The 20807-nt window shown below is 43.7% G+C and overlaps 2 protein-coding genes across 2 annotated transcripts in view; one reads left to right on the forward strand and one right to left on the reverse strand.

Annotated features, from left to right (window-relative positions):
* Positions 1–2357: 2357 nt before the first annotated feature.
* On the reverse strand, positions 2358–4772 carry LOC119708837 (cytochrome c oxidase copper chaperone). Its single transcript, XM_038155729.1, has 3 exons — positions 4537–4772; positions 2963–3071; positions 2358–2564 (listed from the first exon to the last, which is right to left on the reverse strand). The coding sequence occupies exons 1-2, from the start codon at positions 4653–4655 to the stop codon at positions 2987–2989; spliced, it is 204 nt and encodes a 67-aa protein (XP_038011657.1). The 5' UTR covers positions 4656–4772; the 3' UTR covers positions 2358–2564; positions 2963–2986.
* A 12599-nt stretch (positions 4773–17371) lies between these two features.
* Positions 17372–20807, forward strand: part of CFAP91 (cilia and flagella associated protein 91) — a 29299-nt gene continuing 25863 nt past the window's right edge. The window contains exons 1-3 of the mRNA XM_038139886.1: positions 17372–17621; positions 18080–18153; positions 20247–20398. Of these exons, the coding sequence (XP_037995814.1) occupies positions 20271–20398 (128 nt within the window). The 5' untranslated portion in view covers positions 17372–17621; positions 18080–18153; positions 20247–20270. The remainder of the gene's footprint in view (positions 17622–18079; positions 18154–20246; positions 20399–20807) is intronic.

Below are 20807 nucleotides of genomic sequence, written 5' to 3' on the forward strand. Positions count from 1 at the left end.
AGGCAGTGTGGAAACAGGTACTTCACTGATTTCCCCACTTAAAATGGACTCAACCAATAATGCTTAATATTTAGCTGCATGTGATGATGCAACCCAGGTACAGCCTGCACTATGTTTGGCAAATAAATCCTCTGTCCTTGAGAGCCACACAACACAGAGATTATCAGTCCCAAATCTCACAGCAGCTGCAGGACTGGTTATTTTGCCCATCCTTTAGGAAGTCAACAGGTTCACTACTGATCCTATAAGCTGAAAACCAGTTCAATCCCTTGTGTTGAGGACATTAAGACCTTGGTGGCTTGAAGTCAGAGAGGGCATAATCAAACACCTCTTTTTTGATTTGATATATAGTGCATTGCTGGAATTAGTCTGCAGAACTGTTATTTACACATGAATAAACACTGTAGCACCAAAATATACACATTTGATTTACAACTGCTGGGAAAGGTCTCAAGCCTACCCCAGACAACCTCATAGTGAATTACAAAGGTTCAAAGATGGCATGTACTGTATCTAATTGTGATGCTCTATAGTTGGTAGTCAAGTTTCCTGCTACTGCTGTGTTTCACACCCTCAAGGTACACACCACCCTGTGCAGGGTCTGTCACCAACACTGTCAGTAAGTATTAACACAGGAACTCTCACTCCCTGAATGAAGCCCTGAATCCACTCCACAGGAATGCCATAGTAAGAAATTAGGCCACTCAGCAAGGAATTTGATTTTTTTACAAGGTTCTTCTGTTGTTGCTTTAAGTGTAGAGTTTTCCAGTATCCCTTCTGTACTTGTTGCACACAGGTACATCAGCATCCCATTCATTTCCAAAAACTTTCTGACGTACTTGCCACACTTTTACAAAACCTCATGGAAGTTAAATATCCCACTTCTTAAGTGAATAGAATTTGTGCAAAATTGTGCAGGAATATGGTTTTTTCTTTTCTTGACCTGATATAAGGAGCATCCACTCTCACTTGGCCACTTCCTGCCCTGCTCTATTCTATGGCATCATTCTCACAGTTTACCCAGACCATGCTACCACAAAGCTGGTGCTCACCCACCGTCTAGCATTCTCTTCAGTTCATGCTCTGAAACACAATGGTTCAACAAGGAATGACCTTATTCAGGTTCCTACCTCAAGACAATAATAAACACCAGGAAGAGCACCAGGTTCTGCTCCTCAAAAAACTACAGTGCCAGAGGCAGCTTTGAATGCTTTCTGCCAGAGCCACACCTTCATCCCTACGCCAAGGCTGAAAGCCAGTGTGGACACAACTCTTGCCTCAAGACAGGACCTTCAGAAAACATCCCCAGAGGAAGAGTCTAAACTCTCCTCACACAACTTGTGAGTCTCAGCAGAGGCAGCACCAAGTGTCACATACTAAATGCTCACAGCCAAAAACCACTGCTAGGATACGCAGGGCCCGGCAGGCAGAGAAACAATGACTGGATTCACCCCTGCAGCAGGATCAAAGCCCGGTGAAAAATCCAAGACAAAGCACAGATCTTGTCTCCTCAGTATCTGAAGAGAAAACTCATCAGGAGAAAAAGTAATTAGCGATCCAATATTCAGGAAAGTCAACTCGCCACAGGAAGATTAACATTGGGGTTGCACAATTACATATTATGAAGCCAGAAAAGCCCCACCTGCAACAAGCCAGAAATTGCACCTAATGTTTCTCTAGATTGTAAGAAGGAATCAAAGGCAACAACTACCCTCCTACTATCATCTAATACAAGTGAAAGAAGCCAGAAAACAAAAGCCCATGCATGCATAGCACAAGACCAACACAACAAAAACTCAGCATTAAAAAAATCCCTTTACTTTCAGGCAAGCAACCTGTACATACAAGTCACTTGCAGTGACAGGGAGCAGTCCCCTTCTCTCTTTCCATTGAAGAACTACTGGCTCAAGCGAGTTTGAGACAGGAAGCAGCTAATTTTTCATTATAAAGAATGAAGCTTGGGTAACGATATTCAAGAACCGGAAGAATTTGAACACAGGGAAATCAAATACAGTTTTGACTCTAAGGAAGTTCATTTCATAAGACTGAGGTCACCTTTGTACAAACATAGTTACAGCTACTGTCACAAACAGCTCTGCAAGCTCCAGCATGTTTGCTGAAAGCTGCAAGAGTGCAATGCTGCTAGCATGATTTCATGATTTGCATCAGTGGGAAAACCCACCAAAGTCTTTTCTGTTCAACCACACCACCACAGTATTCAGTAGGAAGAAAGAGTTCCTATGTTAGTGATTAAGCAGGCTTTTCTCAGTCTCTCATTCCTGCAGTATGCTGTTTTCAGTAAGGAGGGGGCACTGTCATTTCTTCACTTAAAAAGAAAGAGAAGTCAGGAACACTGGTCATTTTCAGGCTTTTATTAAGAGGAAAAAATATATTTTCTATAGCAGTGGTAAAGAGCAAGCAGTGGAAAAGCTACAGATGTGATGCATACTCTATCATTAAAGACTTCATAAATAGATTCTTTGTTTATATTTGTTCTTTGAAGTAACTCGCAGAAATAATTTATTTTGCAGCTTTCCAGAACACAGTCACACCAAAGACATCATCTAGAAGAGAAAGGAAACACAGCTTCACAAAACATGGATTTCCATTGGATATTGAGCAACAGTTCAACAATCAACAAAAAAAACCCCAACACAAACCCACAAAAACCAACTCCCATGTGCCCTAGCACCAGAAATCTAAACGGAGGTTTGGATCTCTTAGCAGACAACTGAGGCAGCACCATTCTCTGCTGCTGAAGGGTGACTCACAGAGGCTGTGTGCTGCCAAGGGCTTCACCACCCTCACAGGACAGCAATGTTGGCTGCAGTGTCAATGAAGATTGCTCTGCCTTCTCTCTCATAAGGGCAACACCATCATGATCACTACTCTGGGCCTTCCAGTGGCACCAGCTGAGGTGCCAGGGCACTTCAGAGGCAGATGTCCTGAAGGCTGTACTCACCCCACTCAGTCCTGCTCATCTCACTCATATCTTGAAACCCAGGGCTCTCATACACTCTTTGTGAGCTTCAATTAGGTGCCCACAATTTTCTTCTCCCTTCTCAATAATGCTGCAAAACAAAAAGATTTCCAGGGTTCAGCAATAAAATGTTCACTTACTTTTAGTAAAGAAACAGAACTGACAAACCGTTGGGGACAATTAAAAATCTCTATTAGGATCCAGAGAATTTTTTTTTCTCCCCTGTCTAGGGTAGTGCTGTTTTGGCCAATATAAAACTATCCCAAAAAGTTACCCAAGTCTGGAGCTGTGCACCTAAAACTCTGACAACAGGCATAACAGAACTTCCTGTTAACAGACCAGGGTCTATTCTGGGCAAGTCCGGATGGGGATTTGTTATACAACACAAGGCTGTCACACCATCAAGTACGCTGAGCTGGCCAGTTTCAAATTATTCAGTAGGGAAGCAACAAAATTTCTCCAGTAAGAGAACAATACAGAACAGGTTAATCAGTAAATGATATTTTAGTCCAACTTCAGTTGCAATTTAAGGACCCTGAAGCAAAAAGCAAAACAAAACACAACAGCTGTCCAGCTATTGTTGAAAAAATGATTCACCATATATGGTAACTTTTGATGTAACTCATCTGTTCAAGTAAGAGCCTCTCATTGTTGGTATATCATGTATACCACAAAAGCAGTTCAGACTTGCTTTTTGACTGAATGACAGAACTGTTTCATTTTCTTCTTAGGTTTTTTTACAATGAGCATGGACATGCCCCCTGGCTGCCCAGGACAACTCCATCTGATCAGTAATATCCATCCTACCATCTTTTTCTTAGGAGTCTCTGGATTCATCTTCACTCTATCATGTAATTAGACATGCACCCCTAAACTTAGCAAAAACAGTGTTCAGGATTATGTCACCTACCATCTATACCACCAGCAAAGTAAAAAAAAAAACAACAACAAAACAACTTGGTCAGAGTAGTTTTTTAAACTTTAAAGATTCGCTGTCAAATACAAAGGAGCTCCATTTGGAGGGTGCACTTCATACGATTTTATAGGTCCTAAGATCATGACTAAGTCTATAATTACCAAAGCAGCTATGCACGCATTTTGAACTTCTCAGGGAAATGTCATCCTCTGAGACTCAAAACAACCAGAGTATTTTGCTTTATTTAAGAGAGAATGTAATTATACTCAGGTGAACAATAAAGAAGTTATCACCTGCTGGTACGTGTTGCTTCAATCAACAATAGTGAAGATTTACAAGCAGCATTAAAAGGTGATCTTTGAAACCATTTTTAAACACGGGCTATGAGGTTTTAAACTCTTAATTTCTAAATAATCCTTTTAAGACCGTTTCCCCTCCTTCTCCACACTCTCCCTCCTCCCTCGGATGCTCCAGCACCCTCCGTCCGGGATGGGGAGCGCCCCCAAAATGCCCGGCGCACGCTGGCAGGGGCACAAATCCCTGGAAGGGAGGGAACCCCGGCGGGGCAGGGCACACACGAGCGGAAGGCGGAACGCCCGGGCGCGGAGGGGCCGCGGGGAGCTCGGGGCCGGGTCCCTACCAGGCGTCCCGCGCCTTCTTGGTCTCGGGGCAGGCGCAGCAGGGCTTCAGCGGCTTCTTCTCCTCCCGCGCCTCCCCCGCGCCCTTGCCGTCGCAGCTGGCGGCGGCCACCGAGGACATGGCGGGCAGCTCCCGGCAGCCTCAGCCCGCGGGGAGAACGGGCCGGCGGCGGCCGTGCGAGCGCGGCTGGTTCCGGGAAACCTCGCCCGCCCCTTCCCGGCCCGCCGCCTGCCGGGATAGGGGAGGTGGGGGCCCCCCTCCCGCCGCCTGCCCCGCCTCTTCCTGGCCGTCACCCCAAGGCGGGCGGAGCGCTGCCTCACAATGGCGGGGCGAAAGTGACATTTTCCAGGGACACTCGGTACTGAACGAGCCCGAAGGGGAAGGAGGGAGCTGGCAGCGGGGAGGAAAAATGGCGGCGTCAGGCGAGAGCAGCCGCCTCCCGCCGCAGTCAGCAAGAGCAGCAAGTGACGCCCTCGGCTCTGCCAGCGCCGGGCTCCACCCTGAAAGCTGTGGCCGGCCACCTAAACCTCTTTATTCCTACACAGCCAGTGGGGAAAACAGAGGATCAGTTCTTTGTGGGAGTGGCTACACGGACACAGCACAGTCACCATGACTGGGGTCATTAATGTTACGGTTTCATGGCAGCGGCCCAGCAGGGCCGGCCCTTGGCATTGCTGCAAAGGATGTGCTCTGATGCTTGATCTTCTATGCTTTCAAGCCTAAACAACAAGAAGGGATATTTAGTTTGTGAAACAGAGAGCTATTAACAAGCTCCAAGTGTTGTCCATGCTTGACGTGCTTCAGTGATCTCAGACCGGAGGGGGGGGAGTAGTAACAAGTCTTGGAAAGAATGTGCCCTGATACTGGACACAAAGAATGCAGAATTTACAGGCCACAAGGACATCTGGCAGAACTGCCAAGATAAGGAAGAAAGTAATAAAGCCAGCTCAGTAATTGTGTTAAAATAGCTCCAACTGGCTAAAAGTTAATTCTGGTAGGAGGAGATGGTGCAACCCACTGACTCAAATAGAAGACTGAGCGTGCAGACTGTTTAGCATGAAAATTGAGACAATCATTAACCAAGAGAAGATGGAATACTAATTTATAAGAGAACTATGTAACTTCTAGCCAAGGAACACAAATTCCTTTGTTTGCTAAAATGTGTAAATAGTAAAAAGCTTTGGTAGTTGGTGTGCTTGATCTGTGGAATACCACAGAACACCCAGGCTTGCACAACTCTAAAATAAATAATCAATGTCTCTCTTGAGTGTATAATTACTGGGTTGTTGCACACCAGGTAATGAGTCTGACTTTTGTGGACAACGGCATGGGCAATAAGGGAGAAGATACAGAGCTGCTTTTCCTTTGCATTCTGTCCCAAACCAAGGCATCAGTAGCTACTCTTGCCTTTTAGATACCTGCCGCATACAAGCCACAGCTTGACTCTTAGGCCACAGTCTTTCACCTCCCGGTGCTGTATTTGTGTTTGCCACCAGTCCTGACCGCTCCAGCATGATACTTATACAGGCCCACTGCAGACCAAAGGGATGACCCACACAGGTAATGGGGGAAGGGCAGGACAGCAGTGGATGTGACGCTGCTGAGACCTTGTGAAGGGAAAAGATTAATATGCCCACTAGGATGCAGCTAGTGTGCCTTTTAGTGGGGTGTTGCAAGAGTCAAAAAAGAACTGGCAGTTTCTATTGTGTACTAAGGGGATCCAGAATTGTAGGAACACTGACAAGAACAAGGAGGAACAGAAAGTGTCATGTAACACTCACTCACTCACCTAATCACCACTGAATTATCCATGGATCTCTGCTCAGTAGCCTGTTCCCCACCATGCCATTTCTCTGGCAAGGTTGTTCAGGTGACCGGCACCCACGCAGCCTCCTGGTTCAGCACATGTGCATTGTGAAGCTGTGCAGCCAGGTGTGATGATCTGGAACATGTACAGGTTGCACTTGTTGACCAAAATACGATTTTCCCAAATTCACACAAACATGGAGCAAGATAAAAGCTGACTGAAACATCTGTCAAAAGCACACATCTGTTCTCCAAAGCAGTGCCTTGTTCCTAGTTTGTTAAACATACTAAGCATGTTTTCCTTTAAAATTAAATAGCTTTGTCTTTCCTTCCTAAAGCTTTTATCTGGTGGCCACTTTCCAAAGGCCTAGATAGAGCTGTTGATAGCAACATAAACTCTGAGGGAAAGACTGTCATAAAACCTCCAAGGGGATTTCTCAAGTTTGCAGTTGAATGGTATATTTTATTTAGCTTTTTTAATATTAAAAAGAAAGTTTGAAAGACATTGATTTGGCCTGTAGAAACCAGGAAGACACAAAACAAAATACATTTTATACTCTGGCCCAAGGTCTAGAATGCCAAGAGCAGAGGGAGGTTAAAATTTAGTCATCTTGAGAGATGACTTCAGATGGGTCTGCACAAAGGTATGGCCTATGAAGACTAAACATCTCTGGAAAGCAGCATTCCACTCTTAGCAGCCCTCCAAACAGAATAAGGAGGAGCACTGCTATTTTGGCCATGGTCCCTGCAGGGTAACAGTTTGTAACAGAATTGCCCCAGAAGAAGGAATAATTTCTTGGTGGGATGAAGGAAAGAGGCTGGAAGGGAGGAGAAGGAAGAGAATAGTCATTAAAGCATGGTTAACACCTTTTGATAGTGTTTGCACCAGTATCTGGAGTACAATGCAGAGGTGAGACCACAGCCATTTCTCTTCTGGCATTGCATTGTGCAGAAGAATTGATTGTGAACTCAGTGATTTTTGTTTTCTATTTCTCCTCTGCCTGCTGACAGCACCAGAAGAATTATGTTAGAGAGCTATGTGTCAGAATAAACAGATTTATCTAGCAGTCAAGAAGGAATAGTTAAGGGCAGGCTACTGAGATGAGACTGTGAGAAAATTGTCAGAACAAGTATCCAGGACAAAAGATCCAGTGAAAATCTCAGTCTCTGAAAGAGATAATGAAAAAAGACCCTCCCTCAAGCTGCCATATCATTTGGCAGCCTGGTGCCACATGTGAGAGTACAAGGACTGCAGGTAGCACTGGACATTTACAGCTCTTGACTTAAAGAGTCAAGACATTAAAAAATGGGTGAAATAGGGAGAGACTACCCAGCTGTCATGGGTTTCTAAATTATTTCTCCTCTACAGCCTTTTATCAGAATTGAAGAACATACAGCAGTGGCTCATAATGTGTGAACATCACGGCAGCACTGCAGTCATTGCTGTTGGCTTCCTGTGTCTTCAGTTTCACCCACTAAAAGAATGGTCACCCAAAAAATTATCTACTAGTCTCCAATCGACAGATTTTTCAAGAAACCTCAAAAATGCATTTACATTCATTGTTACTGTTAGGTTGGGTGAGCCCCTATTGATGCCAGTTGAAAGTAACAGTCTGGGGTAGTCTGGGGTTTTCCAGATTTTTTACACTTCTGATACACATGATAGAAGGTATATTAAGCTGTGGAAATTTTGTGTGATGAAACTGAGCTGAAGGTATTTTGATAGTTTCCATGTAGTGCCTATTCTGGGAACCACTTTATCATCTTGAAAAAAGAAACCTGTTCAATATAGTCTAAAGAAGTATTTTTGGTTTTGACTGAGTATAAACATAAGACAGCCAATGCTCCAGCAGCCCAGTCAACCATATGCTGTGTTTTACTGTCAGAGAAGTTGTTTGTGTTTTGTGTCAATGCTTAGATAACGTGAAAATAAAGGATTTCAAAGCTCTGAGCAAGATGTCTTGTCAGGACCCTGCTGCCTCTTATATTAACTGCCCAAGAACGGGACGGAGTTTCTCTTTCTGATCAGAGCTGCAGACCTGCAACTACCAAATGCTATCACTCAGCAGTGGGGCCAGAGAGAAAATGAATGCTGGGATAGAAGGGCTTGGTGCTCCAATCTAGTACCATGGAAGAGGTCATTATTTACACCCCCTCTAAGCTTCAAACTCCACTTTTTGATGAAGGCAAGGGGTTCAAACACTGGACTGATATCACCTCAAAAAGCAGTGCACCAGTCTGTTCCCAGACTGAAGAGGCAAATCCTCATGTTTCAGGACTACGGCATTAATTCTGTACACAAGAATTCTGTACCACAGGACTGAACCATCCCCTTCCTGGGAGACCACCTTGGAAGTTAGTATGGAGGAAGTCTCCTTGCATACTGTCAAGCAAGCCCGTAAAAACACAAGAGCAGAATCAAGATTACTTTGAAAGCTTTTGTGTCTCTTGAATGCTCTACAAAACCAGTACTGCAACAGATCATCTCTTGCCAGAAACAAGCTAAATTTTCAGAGTATCAGCCTGGAGGTGGAAGGCAGTTTGAAAAGATGAAGTCACTTTCCAGTTTAAAACCAAAAACTGCTGTCTCTAACAGCAAGACTTGGCCCACAGCATCCCAGACATTCTGGGGTCTCGTTCTGGGACCAGGACTCTGGTCCCACCCTCCCCAGTAAAGAAGATAGTGACCCTCCTACAAGCTTTGGTATAAACTTAAAAGGTATTAATGCCTTCCTTACATTGTTTTCTGCACATCTCTCACCAGTTTGTGCTAGGATTAGTACTATCATCACTTTCATATTATGCCCCTTCTTGTCACTGTCCATTGAAAGCATATGCAAACATATTAGTAAAGATTAGGAATTTGCCATGCCTGCAACACTGCAAAATGTGGATCAGCAAGTTCAGTGTGCAGTCTCCCTGGTAATAAGGCAAAAGAAGGAAGCTGGTGTTTTGTTCTGTGCCGCAAAATAACCTGCCTGCCCCATATATATTAGAAGCAGGAACTACGAGCCTTTAGACACAAGACGTGGAAGCTTTTTCACAATGCAGATATGCAGCAGCTGATGTTCAATGTGCATTTAAAGGCTGGTCAGGCTTAGTTCAGTGCTTGCTGGGGTGACTGACCAGCTGTTCCCTTTTGTGGAGGGAACACCCATGAAAATCTGAGCATTTTGGAATAAATCTTATTGCACAGACTCATGGGAAAGACAGGTGTTTGCACTCAAATGGCTGCATGTGTTACCAACACACCAAAAGATCATGACAGAAGACAACTGTATGTTTTCTGATAGTCTCTACACATAGTAACTTATGAAATTTTAATCTGCATTTGGGAAATAACATCACTAGTCCTCCAAAAGACATGAATCTGCAAAGGACTGTCCCTATACTGCAGTCAGGCTCACTATTTTCAGGTAAAAATTAGAAAAAAATAGCCCAGGTTTAAAAGCATTTAGGCATGAAGCAGATACACAGTAGTCACCCATGGGGAATTTTTTCCCCCAATATTGCAGAGTTACCCAAGACAGTGGCCTATAAAGATCTTTCCAAAGAGGAAATATCTTTCGTTCTCAGTTCTCATGACTTGAAAGAGCAGGATTTTCAAACTTCTGCAAAAAGACCCATATGAATTGTCAGAACTGACCAGAATCAGACAGCTGAGCCACTGTTGATATAAACATCATAACATGCATGCATCTCCAATCAGTCACCCCACAAAAAGCAAATGCTGCGTAAGGTTGGTTTGTTCTTGTACATCACAGTAAACCTCATTCAGAGCCCAAGTCCAGGAACCTGTGTACTAAAGAAAAAAACATCTCTCTGCAGTTCCATAAAATCCTCCGTAATACAAACTTATAACCTTGATCAGTTCTGCTGCAAACCAGGCAGTGTTTCTGCAACTCTTGTGAATGGTGTTGTCAGTCAAATGAGATGCAACAAAACTGTAGGTCCACTTCTTTTCCACTCTACACATTCCATTTGTCCTTTTTTTCCTGTAAGTGTTGCTGCTATTAACAATTTTATTCTGCTTGATATCAGGTCATTTTGATTCCTGTGCCAGTGGCAAACCTGGCTTGTTTGAATCTATTCAAGTCTCTCATGATCATATTTTATGAAATGTGAAGCTCCACTACAGAAAATGGTTTAACATTCTCAATGAACTGCAGGACCTAACTGGAAGCCTGGAAGGAATCATTAGTATTTACAAATAGATGAGTCATTCCATAGTTGACATGTCACTGACTGCAGCTGCATACTTCTATGTACTCACATTCCAGCACCTCACTTCTTTTAAATCTTGCATCAAGACATATGCTGTGCAGTTCTGCAAGCTGCTTATAAAGAGCCTGCAACATCGCATACCTTCTGAATTCATTCAGAATCCCCACAGCTGTTTTCCACAAAGTTACTAGATAATGTAGAAAGTTTAGTCACTCTGAAGCCATTTCTTTCACATCAATGGTCATTCTAGATTTCAACTTTGAACTCCCCATTCATTTGCACTTGTTTTCTTCTGCTTTTCTTCTTGCTGATCTTATTCTCAAGGATCTTTAGAATCCTGGGTCCCACCAAAATCAATGGGACTTGACTATTAAGTGCTTAATGGTCAGATTTTAACAAGCATTAGGACATCCCCATATCCAGGTGGAGAGATTCTCAAGAGAGCCTAGTTATACTGACAGCTTCCTTAATATATTATATATCTGGAGTACAATTTTTTTTTAAGTGACATGGGAACATATGTCATCTACATGGCAGAAAATTTCATCTAAACACTCAGCTCAAGCCTACATCCTGACTATTTTGCCCTGACCTTCAATATGTTGTGCAGTATTTTATCAGTACTGTCTTAGGTTGGTACTTACTCGGTATAACTCTGCATTTTAATCCATGCTTCCTGTATGGTCTGGCATTAACTGCTCTAGTCCCTTATTTAAAATGAGAATGGATTCTTCAAGGTCTGGTTCTCTCCTAGGGGTCCATGCATGCAAAGACTTTGTATCAAAGAGAGGATGTTTCCAGATCAGCATGCTAGAGGCTGAGCTCTTATCATGTTCTCAGAGTTGGTATGGCAAGACAATGATGATGTGCTCTAGATCCTGTTTGGTTCAGTCTCCACCATGTGAGACTGGGAAGTGATGAGGGAAGGACTGCGTGCAGGCAAAGACAGAGGGGAAAGATAGGGGAACTTTCAAGACTGAAGAGAGTGCAAGCTGTGTTCTCTTACATAAGGGAAGTGATACTTCGACATCCTTCCCCAGTCCTTGAAAGGGCTTTGTTGAGACCCCATCCAATTCTAGCTTTTTTCTGTCAATGGCCCCAGTGTTCTGGCACTCCTTCCTCACCTTTTTGTCTCTGGTAGGCCTGAACCCCTGGGCCCTGGATGTGTGCTAGCCCTCACCTGACCTTCATCTGGTGGACTGCAAATAAAGCAGATGATGAGAAAATGCTGAAAGCTTTATTAAAGATGAAAGATGATAAGAAAATGCTGAAAGCTTTAATAGATTGTATTATGTTGCACTAATTGTTTAAGAGTAAATAAGAGTGTGAGATATGGAAGATCTATGCTGTGTTATAATATGCTGAAGTTATGTATAAGCTGAAGTTAATCTCCACAGCACTACTGTCCAGATATTTAATTTCTGTGAAAGGACTGATTAAAATAGTCATGGAAGATCGGGAATTTCTAATGCTTGCTTCAGATCAGGCAAGCACAAAAATTCAGTCCCCAGAAAAGTGTCTTAATCCACTGAAACCTGAACCTTCAAGCTAACACAATGGTATTGGCATTTAATCCTCTGAATATTACATGAGAGGAGTGAGAACATTAGGAATTCACTAGTTCCCTAAGGAGTTCAATCCAAGATGCTTTTCCTCCTGAGGCAAGACAACATGCCCGACTACAAATCATCCAAATGTCAGTTCTATTCTTTAAGAATAATCATTTAAGAAGATGACCCAATTCAAGTGAAGTTAAGTATATGAGTGTCCTCCAGAGGATGCCTGAACTATTGGTAAAATTTGGATTTTGTCACAATTTGAACCATAGGCTGAAAATGTCCTTAATTCTGCCTTCTTTTAAAAAAAAATTTAAAGTGCTAATCAAAATCATTACAGAAGTCTTTTAGCAGGCTTTGAAGTGAATTATTTAACTGTGATCACAAAGTACTACTAATTAATTTCCTTTGAACTTTGACTTTTTAGGCTATCCTCATCTGTGTATTGCTTTTATTACAGGAAATGTGCCCACAGTCGTACTGAGAAAAAGAAAGCAAGAGAGAACAGGTCTCCTATAAACACTTTCATCTCTCTCTCTTTTTTTTTTTTTTTTCATTTCAGCTGTTGTATGAGAAGATGCCTCTCTTAGCATGGCTCTTAGTAAAAACAGCACAAATTAACCACAGACTTCACCTTGGTGAAACTCCATTTACCATGATCAGTACTCCAAGGACATTTTTACAAAAGATGTCACAAGTTACAAGTGAGCTACTCCACAGTGGTTACCATGCCTTACGATAGCCAAAGGTCAACACAGAGACAAGGTCTTAATCCACAAAGTAGAAGATGTCACAGCATCTGTCTCCTCACATCTTTTTGACACTTACCTCTGCTTTCTGATGGAAATAGTGACCAGATCTGCCTCCTCCTTTTTGTTGGCTGGAAGGAAGGCTCCCTTTTTCTGGATTAAAAACTTAGCAATGACATTGACTGAAGCCTTGTGCTGCTCCTTTCCTTTTGAATCACACACCTGAATAAGATTTTTATTATACACAGAGAGTGAATTGTGTGGAACGGACAGGGAACAAACAGGAATCCAAGGGATTACTTTGGATGGGTCTGAATCTATTTCACATCAATTCACATTTGGATACAATAGCTGAACTGGCGGCACCTAGGTTAGCGCCTGTGATGGGCAGGACCATACATGGAGGAATTGTGACATCCTGTGGCAAAAATGGGAAATGGCACACAAACCGTTACCTATTTTAAACAGATTGCTTTTGGAACTTCAGGATATCAAAGCCTCAACAGTGCTTTTAAGGCTAGAACTTTGTTGCCTGTAGCTTAAATTTTTTTTTAATAACTAGAAAAGGTCACCACGAAGCATCACGGGCATCCAACACCATAACAGTGCTGTCATTTGATCCCTGCTTAAGAGCAGAAGATGACCATCTACGGAATGAAACTTAAAGCCAGATGGATGACATCTTGCCAGGGATTTCACAGATTGTCATGGATTTCAGGATAAAAGTCACATTCAAGAAACCCAGTTCCCTCACAGGCTTTGGAGGACAGACGGAAAACAGACTAGAGACTCATCATCTGTTTAGCTCAACTTCTTTGCTTTATCCTCCCTAATACTGCCTTTCCACACCCTTCCTCACTTTTTCAGCTCCTCACCTAGGTCTCCCATTTTCTTGTCCAAACCTCTTCAGTTTTGCTCTACTGGCTGCTCACCCTGTCTCTCCCTCCTCCCTGTGCCACACTAGTTCTCTACCACCCCTCTCTCTGACTATTTGTTCTTTGCTCAGCCAGCCAAGTTTCTCCTCTAAAATCACACATTCATGTCCAATCCATCTTATCTTTGTTCAGCTACTGCTCTGCTCCCAACTAGTGCCTAATCCTACCCTGCTAAATTTTCAACTTCCCCCGGTCTGATTTTACAGTTCAAATACATCAGCAAGTCATCACAGCATAACAAGTCCATCAACAGAGTAGCAGTAATTCATCTTGCAGCAAATGACACCATCTTATCTCAAGGTTAATGTGAGGTAAAATTAATTTGGCTCAGCCTTTGTCACAGGCAGCTAAACTAGTGCACTTTTCTGCCATTTTGCAACATGCAAAGTTAATCCGCTCAGACTTTGTGCAGTAACTCTCAAGGGTGTGGACAGTTTACTCATACATCTGAGCACCTGGTGTGCCCTGCAGCCAAGTGGCTTTAAAAAAATATCCAGAAAAAATATCCAGATAGACAACACCCCAGCTCACCAATACAGTCTTGTTCTGGAAAAGTTATTAATGGAAAAAAACCCACCAAAACCCAAAACCCAGCCCTATGGCCCACAGATCTAAGCAGAAAGCTCATCAGTCAAGTTTGATTTTTTTTTTTTTTTTTAGGAAATAAGAATCTTTTTTGATTGCCTACAGTTCAGTTGACTGCAGCTCCCTTTCACCAGAGCAACAGGATATGTCCCTGACATACACAGATCAAACTACCAGATAAGCTCTGAGTACTTTTCTAAAGTGCTGATCATAGAGAAGATTGCCAAAGGTTAATGCCTGGGATCAAATATTTCCTCAGAGCCTTGTGTATTTTGGAATATTTTTCTTGGGAAATGTGGTTTAAATTAAAAACAAACAAATAAATAAATAAATAAACAAGATCCATTCAGACCAAACCTCACCACTCAGCCCTCGCAGTGCATTCCACAGCACAAAACAGTGTGCTAGGGGCCCTGGCCAGGTCTCACACAGCTTCAGGTCCAGAAGAATATGGAGATTTCAGGCAAAGAACACTCGATATAGTAATAATCAACATAACTTTTAACACTTGTAAGGCTGTCCACTGTTTATACCTGTAGTTCACAGAGATTTCTTAGAAATACAGTTACACACACACACTCTAATCAAAGCAAGTTCCATGAACCTTAACCTTGAGCTTTATCACTCAACCACATATACCTGTCACCTCCCATGAATAAGTACTGCTCTTCAGGCAGCTATGCAGTGACCTAAAAGCTTTTATTTTTGACAAGCTAGTTTTCAGCCACATCAGTTCCAGAGTTGGTTCCCTACATAGTCTTTCAGGTGCCAGCACTCAACAGATCAGAGGCAGCAGGGCCAGGCAGCTCATGGTGAACAAAGAAAAATGTGGCAACATCTCACATTTAGTCCAATTTAATGCAGTAAAAGTTAATAATGGGACTGAGCCTTTTTGGTTGTACATGACTCCAGAGAGTACTTATATGTTTGGCTATGCCCTGCTATCTTGTAGGACTCTCAAGAACACATTTAATTATTCCATTGTTCCTTCTCAACTTCGTTTACATCTGATCCATTCCACATAAGAAAAAAGAAGTCCAGGCCACCTGTATTTAGTCATCTCTGAAAACCTTAAAGTGGAAAAATATCAGAGGGTGGAGCCAACAAAGAATAATTTTTTGGCCAAAGTACAGTTTACACACCTCATTACCCCAAGGCAGATGTTCAGCGTGGAAAAATTTCAGCTTGGAAATCATGATACAAGAAAGGAAAACTGAACTTGATAATGTGAAATGCCAGGGAACTCTATTGAAAAGTGGCTTTTGTTGCCACATCAAAAATTATAAGGCATCACATTGTAAAGCTCTTTAGTAAAATGAGGGTCTTTACAGACTGCTGGGTATCTTTAGGGCATGGATCAATCCATTGTGGGAAGTCACATCCTACAGATGTACAGATGTAGATGATGTCTGTCAGAAACAAAGCTGTGACAGCATTTCTTTGTTCAGACACATCTTCAGTTGACCCACTAACCTAAAAATTGCTGTTGCCTTAGGCAAGGGATGGGCCTTTAAGAAAGTAAACTAGCATTCAAAGTTAAATTGTCTACAAGTAAATTCACAGAGCCAAGGAATTTGGAACTACAGTCCTAAAGCTGCTTTCCTGTAATGAGGTACTGAGGGGCCAGCATTTTATGTCTGATGTGAAAGCTGTGAATAACTCTTTGATATATGGTTTTATACACAAAATAACTAACATAAGGGACTTGCTTCAAGATTGTAGACAGAGGAGAAGGCCCATTTTCAATTTCTCTGTTTTTTGTGTCCTATTCCTAGGCATCGTTGCCTGCAAATCTGCTTATGTTCACAAAAGCATTAGCCTTTTCTGGTTTTAACATTTAGCAAAAAGAAGCTTCCAACTTTGTTTCTTATAGAAAAGGATGGCCCCCTCCATGAGGAAACAGCAATGTTTTGCAAAGCATGATATTTATTTGTAATGCTTTTTACGGGCCTCTTGAGATGCTCTACAGATGAAAAAACGCCTGCAGCCTCTCTGAGGCTATTTTCCAAGCCTATTTTCACAAAACCAGAGAAGCAATTAGGTTGGAAAAGACCTCTGAAATCACTGAGTTCAACCTATGACCAAACACCACCGTGTGAAACAGACGATGGCACCGAGCGCCACATCCACTCTTTCCTTGGACACCTCCACCGATGGTGATGCCACCACCTCACCCTGCAGTCCATGCCAATGTCCAGTTCCTCCTAATGGCCAATCTAAACCTCCTCTGGTACATCTATAGGCTGTGTCCTCTTGTCTTGTCACTGTTTGCCTGGGAGAAGAGGCCAATCTCCAGCTGGCTACACCTTCCTTTCAAGGAATTCTACAGAGAGGTAAGGCCACCGAGGCTCCTTTTTCCCCACGCTAAACAAGCCCAGCTCCCTCAGCCACTCCTCGCAGGACTTGGGCTCCAGACCCTTCCATCAGCTCCCTTGCCCTTCTCTGGATTCACTTTCAGCACTTCACAGCTGCAGAAGTCCTAGCTGACAACAAGCAAAGCCAAGATTAAGAATATCCAGGCATGAATCCTGTCCCTAACTGTAACTGCTAAACCAGATTTCCTAAGCACTACGCGAGGGTCCCGGGGGCATCACATGAAACAACTCCAGCAGCAGCTGCTGAAAATCAGAAATACACGCGTCCTTCCTTCCCTGCCTCGCCCGTGCCCTGTCCTCCTCAAAGTCCAGCCACATCCCCACACCCGCGCCGCTCTCCCGGAGGCGGCCAAAGATGGAGGCGGCACGGCGAAGCCCTAAGGCTCTGCGGAGAGCGGGCGCGGTGTGCCGGACGGAGCAGGAGCACAAGCAGCAGCACACCGGGAGCAGCAGGGGAAAACCCCGAGGGGCGCGTTTGCCCCCGGTGGAGTCACGATCAGCCACCCCCAGGGCCGGGCAGGGCAGGGTCCGGCCCTCAGCAACGCCCGGCCGCAGGGGCGGGACATTGCCGGCCCCGCCCGCCCGCCGTGCCCATGGGAACGGCAACCGCGCCAGAGCCGCTCGGTGGGGACGGGCTCCCGGCCGGACCTTCGGCTGCTCCTTCGGTACCGGGCCCGGCCGAGACGGCAGCGCTCTGCCCGCGGCCCCGCCCCGCTGCAGCCCCGGGCGGCGGCCCCGGTGCGGCCAAGGCCGAGCCCTTCGGCAGGCGGGGGCTGGGAGTTGGGCGGGACGGGGCGTGAGGCCTCCCCGCCCCAGGGACCCCCTGCCCCAGGGCCCTCGCCGAGCTCGGCACGAGGTGGGTGCCGCCCGAGCAGCGGGCCAGCGATAGGGCTGGCGGCTCCAATGAGGCTGGGACCGTGAAACATTAGCTGGAGCAAAGCCAGCTCTGTGTCCCAGAGGGAAGCATCATGTACAGTATGATATTTCCACTGATTACCATTGCACCATGTCTTCCTTTTAATGTTTCGTGTCATCACATTTTCTGCTTAAGCTGACGGTGCCTCCAAAGAAAGCAAATTTTCCTACTAGATTTTTCACCTGTATCTTCCACAGAGCAGTAGGATTTCAGCTCTGAGGCTCATTTGCATGGTGGTGACATCTGTTTGATGCAGAGACATATATTTCAGTTCTTTCTTCCTAGTTTGTTTTATACTCTCTCTTATGGACCGACTTTTAAAGAAGGAAGTGGAGCCTGATGATTCATGCTGATTCCTCAAATATGTAACTAGTTCTGTTTGCTCACTTGTCTTTCAGACCCCCTGTACACACTGTGAAGTAAGAAGGACCCTCCAAAGTCAAATGTCCACACTCAACTTGGTGATAGACTGGTAGGTGTTGGCCGAAGACAGCTCTCTTATTCACCTTGTCTTTTTCTGCATACACATGGGTAGAAACTTTGTCTCCATCCTAAGCTGCTCCCTTAAAACAGCAAAATATAAAGCAGAGAAAGAAATTTATCTAAAACAAGACAACACAGGGAGAAACCATGATTGCTGGTCTATGGTGACTCTTAACAGCAGCCTAGAAATACCCAGCTTCAAGTTCTGAGTCATTTCCTAAGCTGTGTGTCAGTATTTTTAATAGTCTGTCTTCAAACGCTGTTAATTATAGCTTGTGTATGTTACTTAGATGTATGTTACTTAGATCTAATAAAATAAGTGGGCATCTGCTGGACTGTTGTTCAAGCGGAGCTGTCAGTTCCTTACCTTGGGAGATACTTGCACTATGGATCAATGTAGCCTACTTAGACTAAAATGAAATATATAGCAACATCTAAGCAGCCAATAAAGACATGAAAATCCATGCTGGTTCTTCATACAGAATTAGCAGAGTTTAACTTCCTAGCTAATCTTTACCTAGCTAGCCCATGCTTAGCTTCCTACTGCATTTGCTCCCCTGCTGTCAGTATTCCCCTTAGCTAGTTTAAAAGCAGCTAGGGTGTGTCTGTGGGGGTTGCAGTCACACCTTCAGACAACAGTGATTGATAGCTGCACGGGATGCATACAGGTAGAATGCCAGAGGAAAACAGACTTGGTGCAACTGCACAATGAACTGGATTTTAAACAGAGTCCTCCTGAAGCTATGCATGTGACTGAGGCTGCAAGACAGATATTCTGAACTCAGACTTCATTGCTATACAGCAAGGAGAAAAGCCCTGAGCAGCTTTCCAACAATGGAGTCAAGGAGCATTTTTTTTTGAAGAATGTTGCTGGATATCTCTTGCTACATTATCTCAGAATACTTCTTACATCTACATGAAAACAAAAAAGTGTTTGTCTGCCTGTCCCTAGAGAGACAGGGCTGGGAACATTGCCTGTCATCCCTGAGACCCTTGCAACAATATGGCTGTGCTAACAGTTCAGGCCAGATGAAGTAAACAGGCATCCTGTCACTAAAGTTGCCATGTCACAGGTGTAATGGTGCAGATGGGTGTGGTGGCAGACTGTTGCATAAAACATGTTTTAGAATCAATCAGCAAGTGTATAATGTACAATTCAAACCCCTACATCCTTGAATTCTTAATCCGTAGCTTCACAATTTGGGATGGACAAAGTTAGGTTGTGGTAGTATTAATTCATAGGGTATTCCAAATGCTCAAAAGTTGAACTCCTTTTGAAGACAAATGGAACAAAAATGCAATTTCGTGCACAGCAAATAGCTACTCATGGTAGGGTGCCTAGATCTTCATCAGCTGATGCTGTCTTATATTCTGGTGAGTATTCCTGAAATGTCACCGGTATGCATTTGAGTTAGCACCTGCTGAAATGAAAGGGGCAATTCACAACTCAGTTCTGATTTTAGTCTGTACAGAAGCTCAAGCCAATAGAGCAACATCACTTATGATTGCAAAGATTTATTGGCAACCGTAAATTTAGCAATTTAAGGCATACCTACCCAGGGAAATTAGTCCTTAAAAGGAAGGGTGTAGATGTTTAAAGTGATCGTTTTTGTATGCTAGCTCCCTTTGAGTTATTTTTAACAAATGCTAAAATTGTTCCAGTATAAAATAATGTAACTTTACCCTGCAAGTGGAATATGTTACTTAATTTCTAGAGCACTAGAAATAGGAGGGAGTTACATGGGGTAATGTGCTAGAAGTTCACATTGCTGCACATTCACAGTTACTGCACACTAACTTTTTTATGTAACAAACCATTAGACCTTTTGGTTTTCAGTATAAGTTTAGCACTGGAAAACAGCCAGAAGACAGATCTGTGCATCTGCTGCTAGTCTGGTATGCTCCACATCTTGAGAAGAACCATCTAACTAGCTGACATCATTAGCATACGTATGCTGCCTTCTTTCCCCTTCCCAAATGTGCAGTCCTGTAAATCACAGCAGGCTGGAATTATGCTCTCTTTAATACTGTTTGAAGTGGCTAAATTACAGCCTCTCTTCTTTGTGTCCACACAAATGCTAGGTGAAGGCACCAATATTCTGAAGCATGGCTACTGGACTGATTCATTTTCCAGCCTGCAGTTTGTGTGTCAAGAGTGAAGATCCAGTGCCTGCATATATTGGTCGAAGATGGAGGGCTCAGCAGCGCCTGGAGGCTCTTCAGCGCCTTGCTGTGTAAGTGTTCTATGGTTGGACAATTTAAAACGAACATACGAACAAAACCAACAAAAAGCCATGCACGCTTAAGTGGAGATGACTGCAATTTGCTCCTACTTATATTTCCCTTGAAATTAAGAGATTGCAGCTGTTGTGGAGTATGGTTACCCATCTGTTTCTTACAGGGTGGATGTTGCACATTCCTTCATCCCTGTGCTATCTGCTTTGCAGCGGTTGCCATGAAAAAGAAGAGAGTTATTTCAATCTCTTACAGATCAGATGAGTTATGAAGACTTCAGTGACTCATGTGTGTTACTTCAGTGGGAGCTCTTTGATTTTAGTCCCATGGAATTGCAGCTGGTTAGGTTGCTTTTGCTGCTCTTTCCAGGGTCCTTGGGGCCCTGAACCAGGGAACCACATTTTCAGT

The sequence above is a fragment of the Motacilla alba genome, chromosome 1 (genome assembly GCF_015832195.1).
Source record: "Motacilla alba alba isolate MOTALB_02 chromosome 1, Motacilla_alba_V1.0_pri, whole genome shotgun sequence".
NCBI classification, from domain to species: Eukaryota; Metazoa; Chordata; class Aves; order Passeriformes; family Motacillidae; genus Motacilla; species Motacilla alba.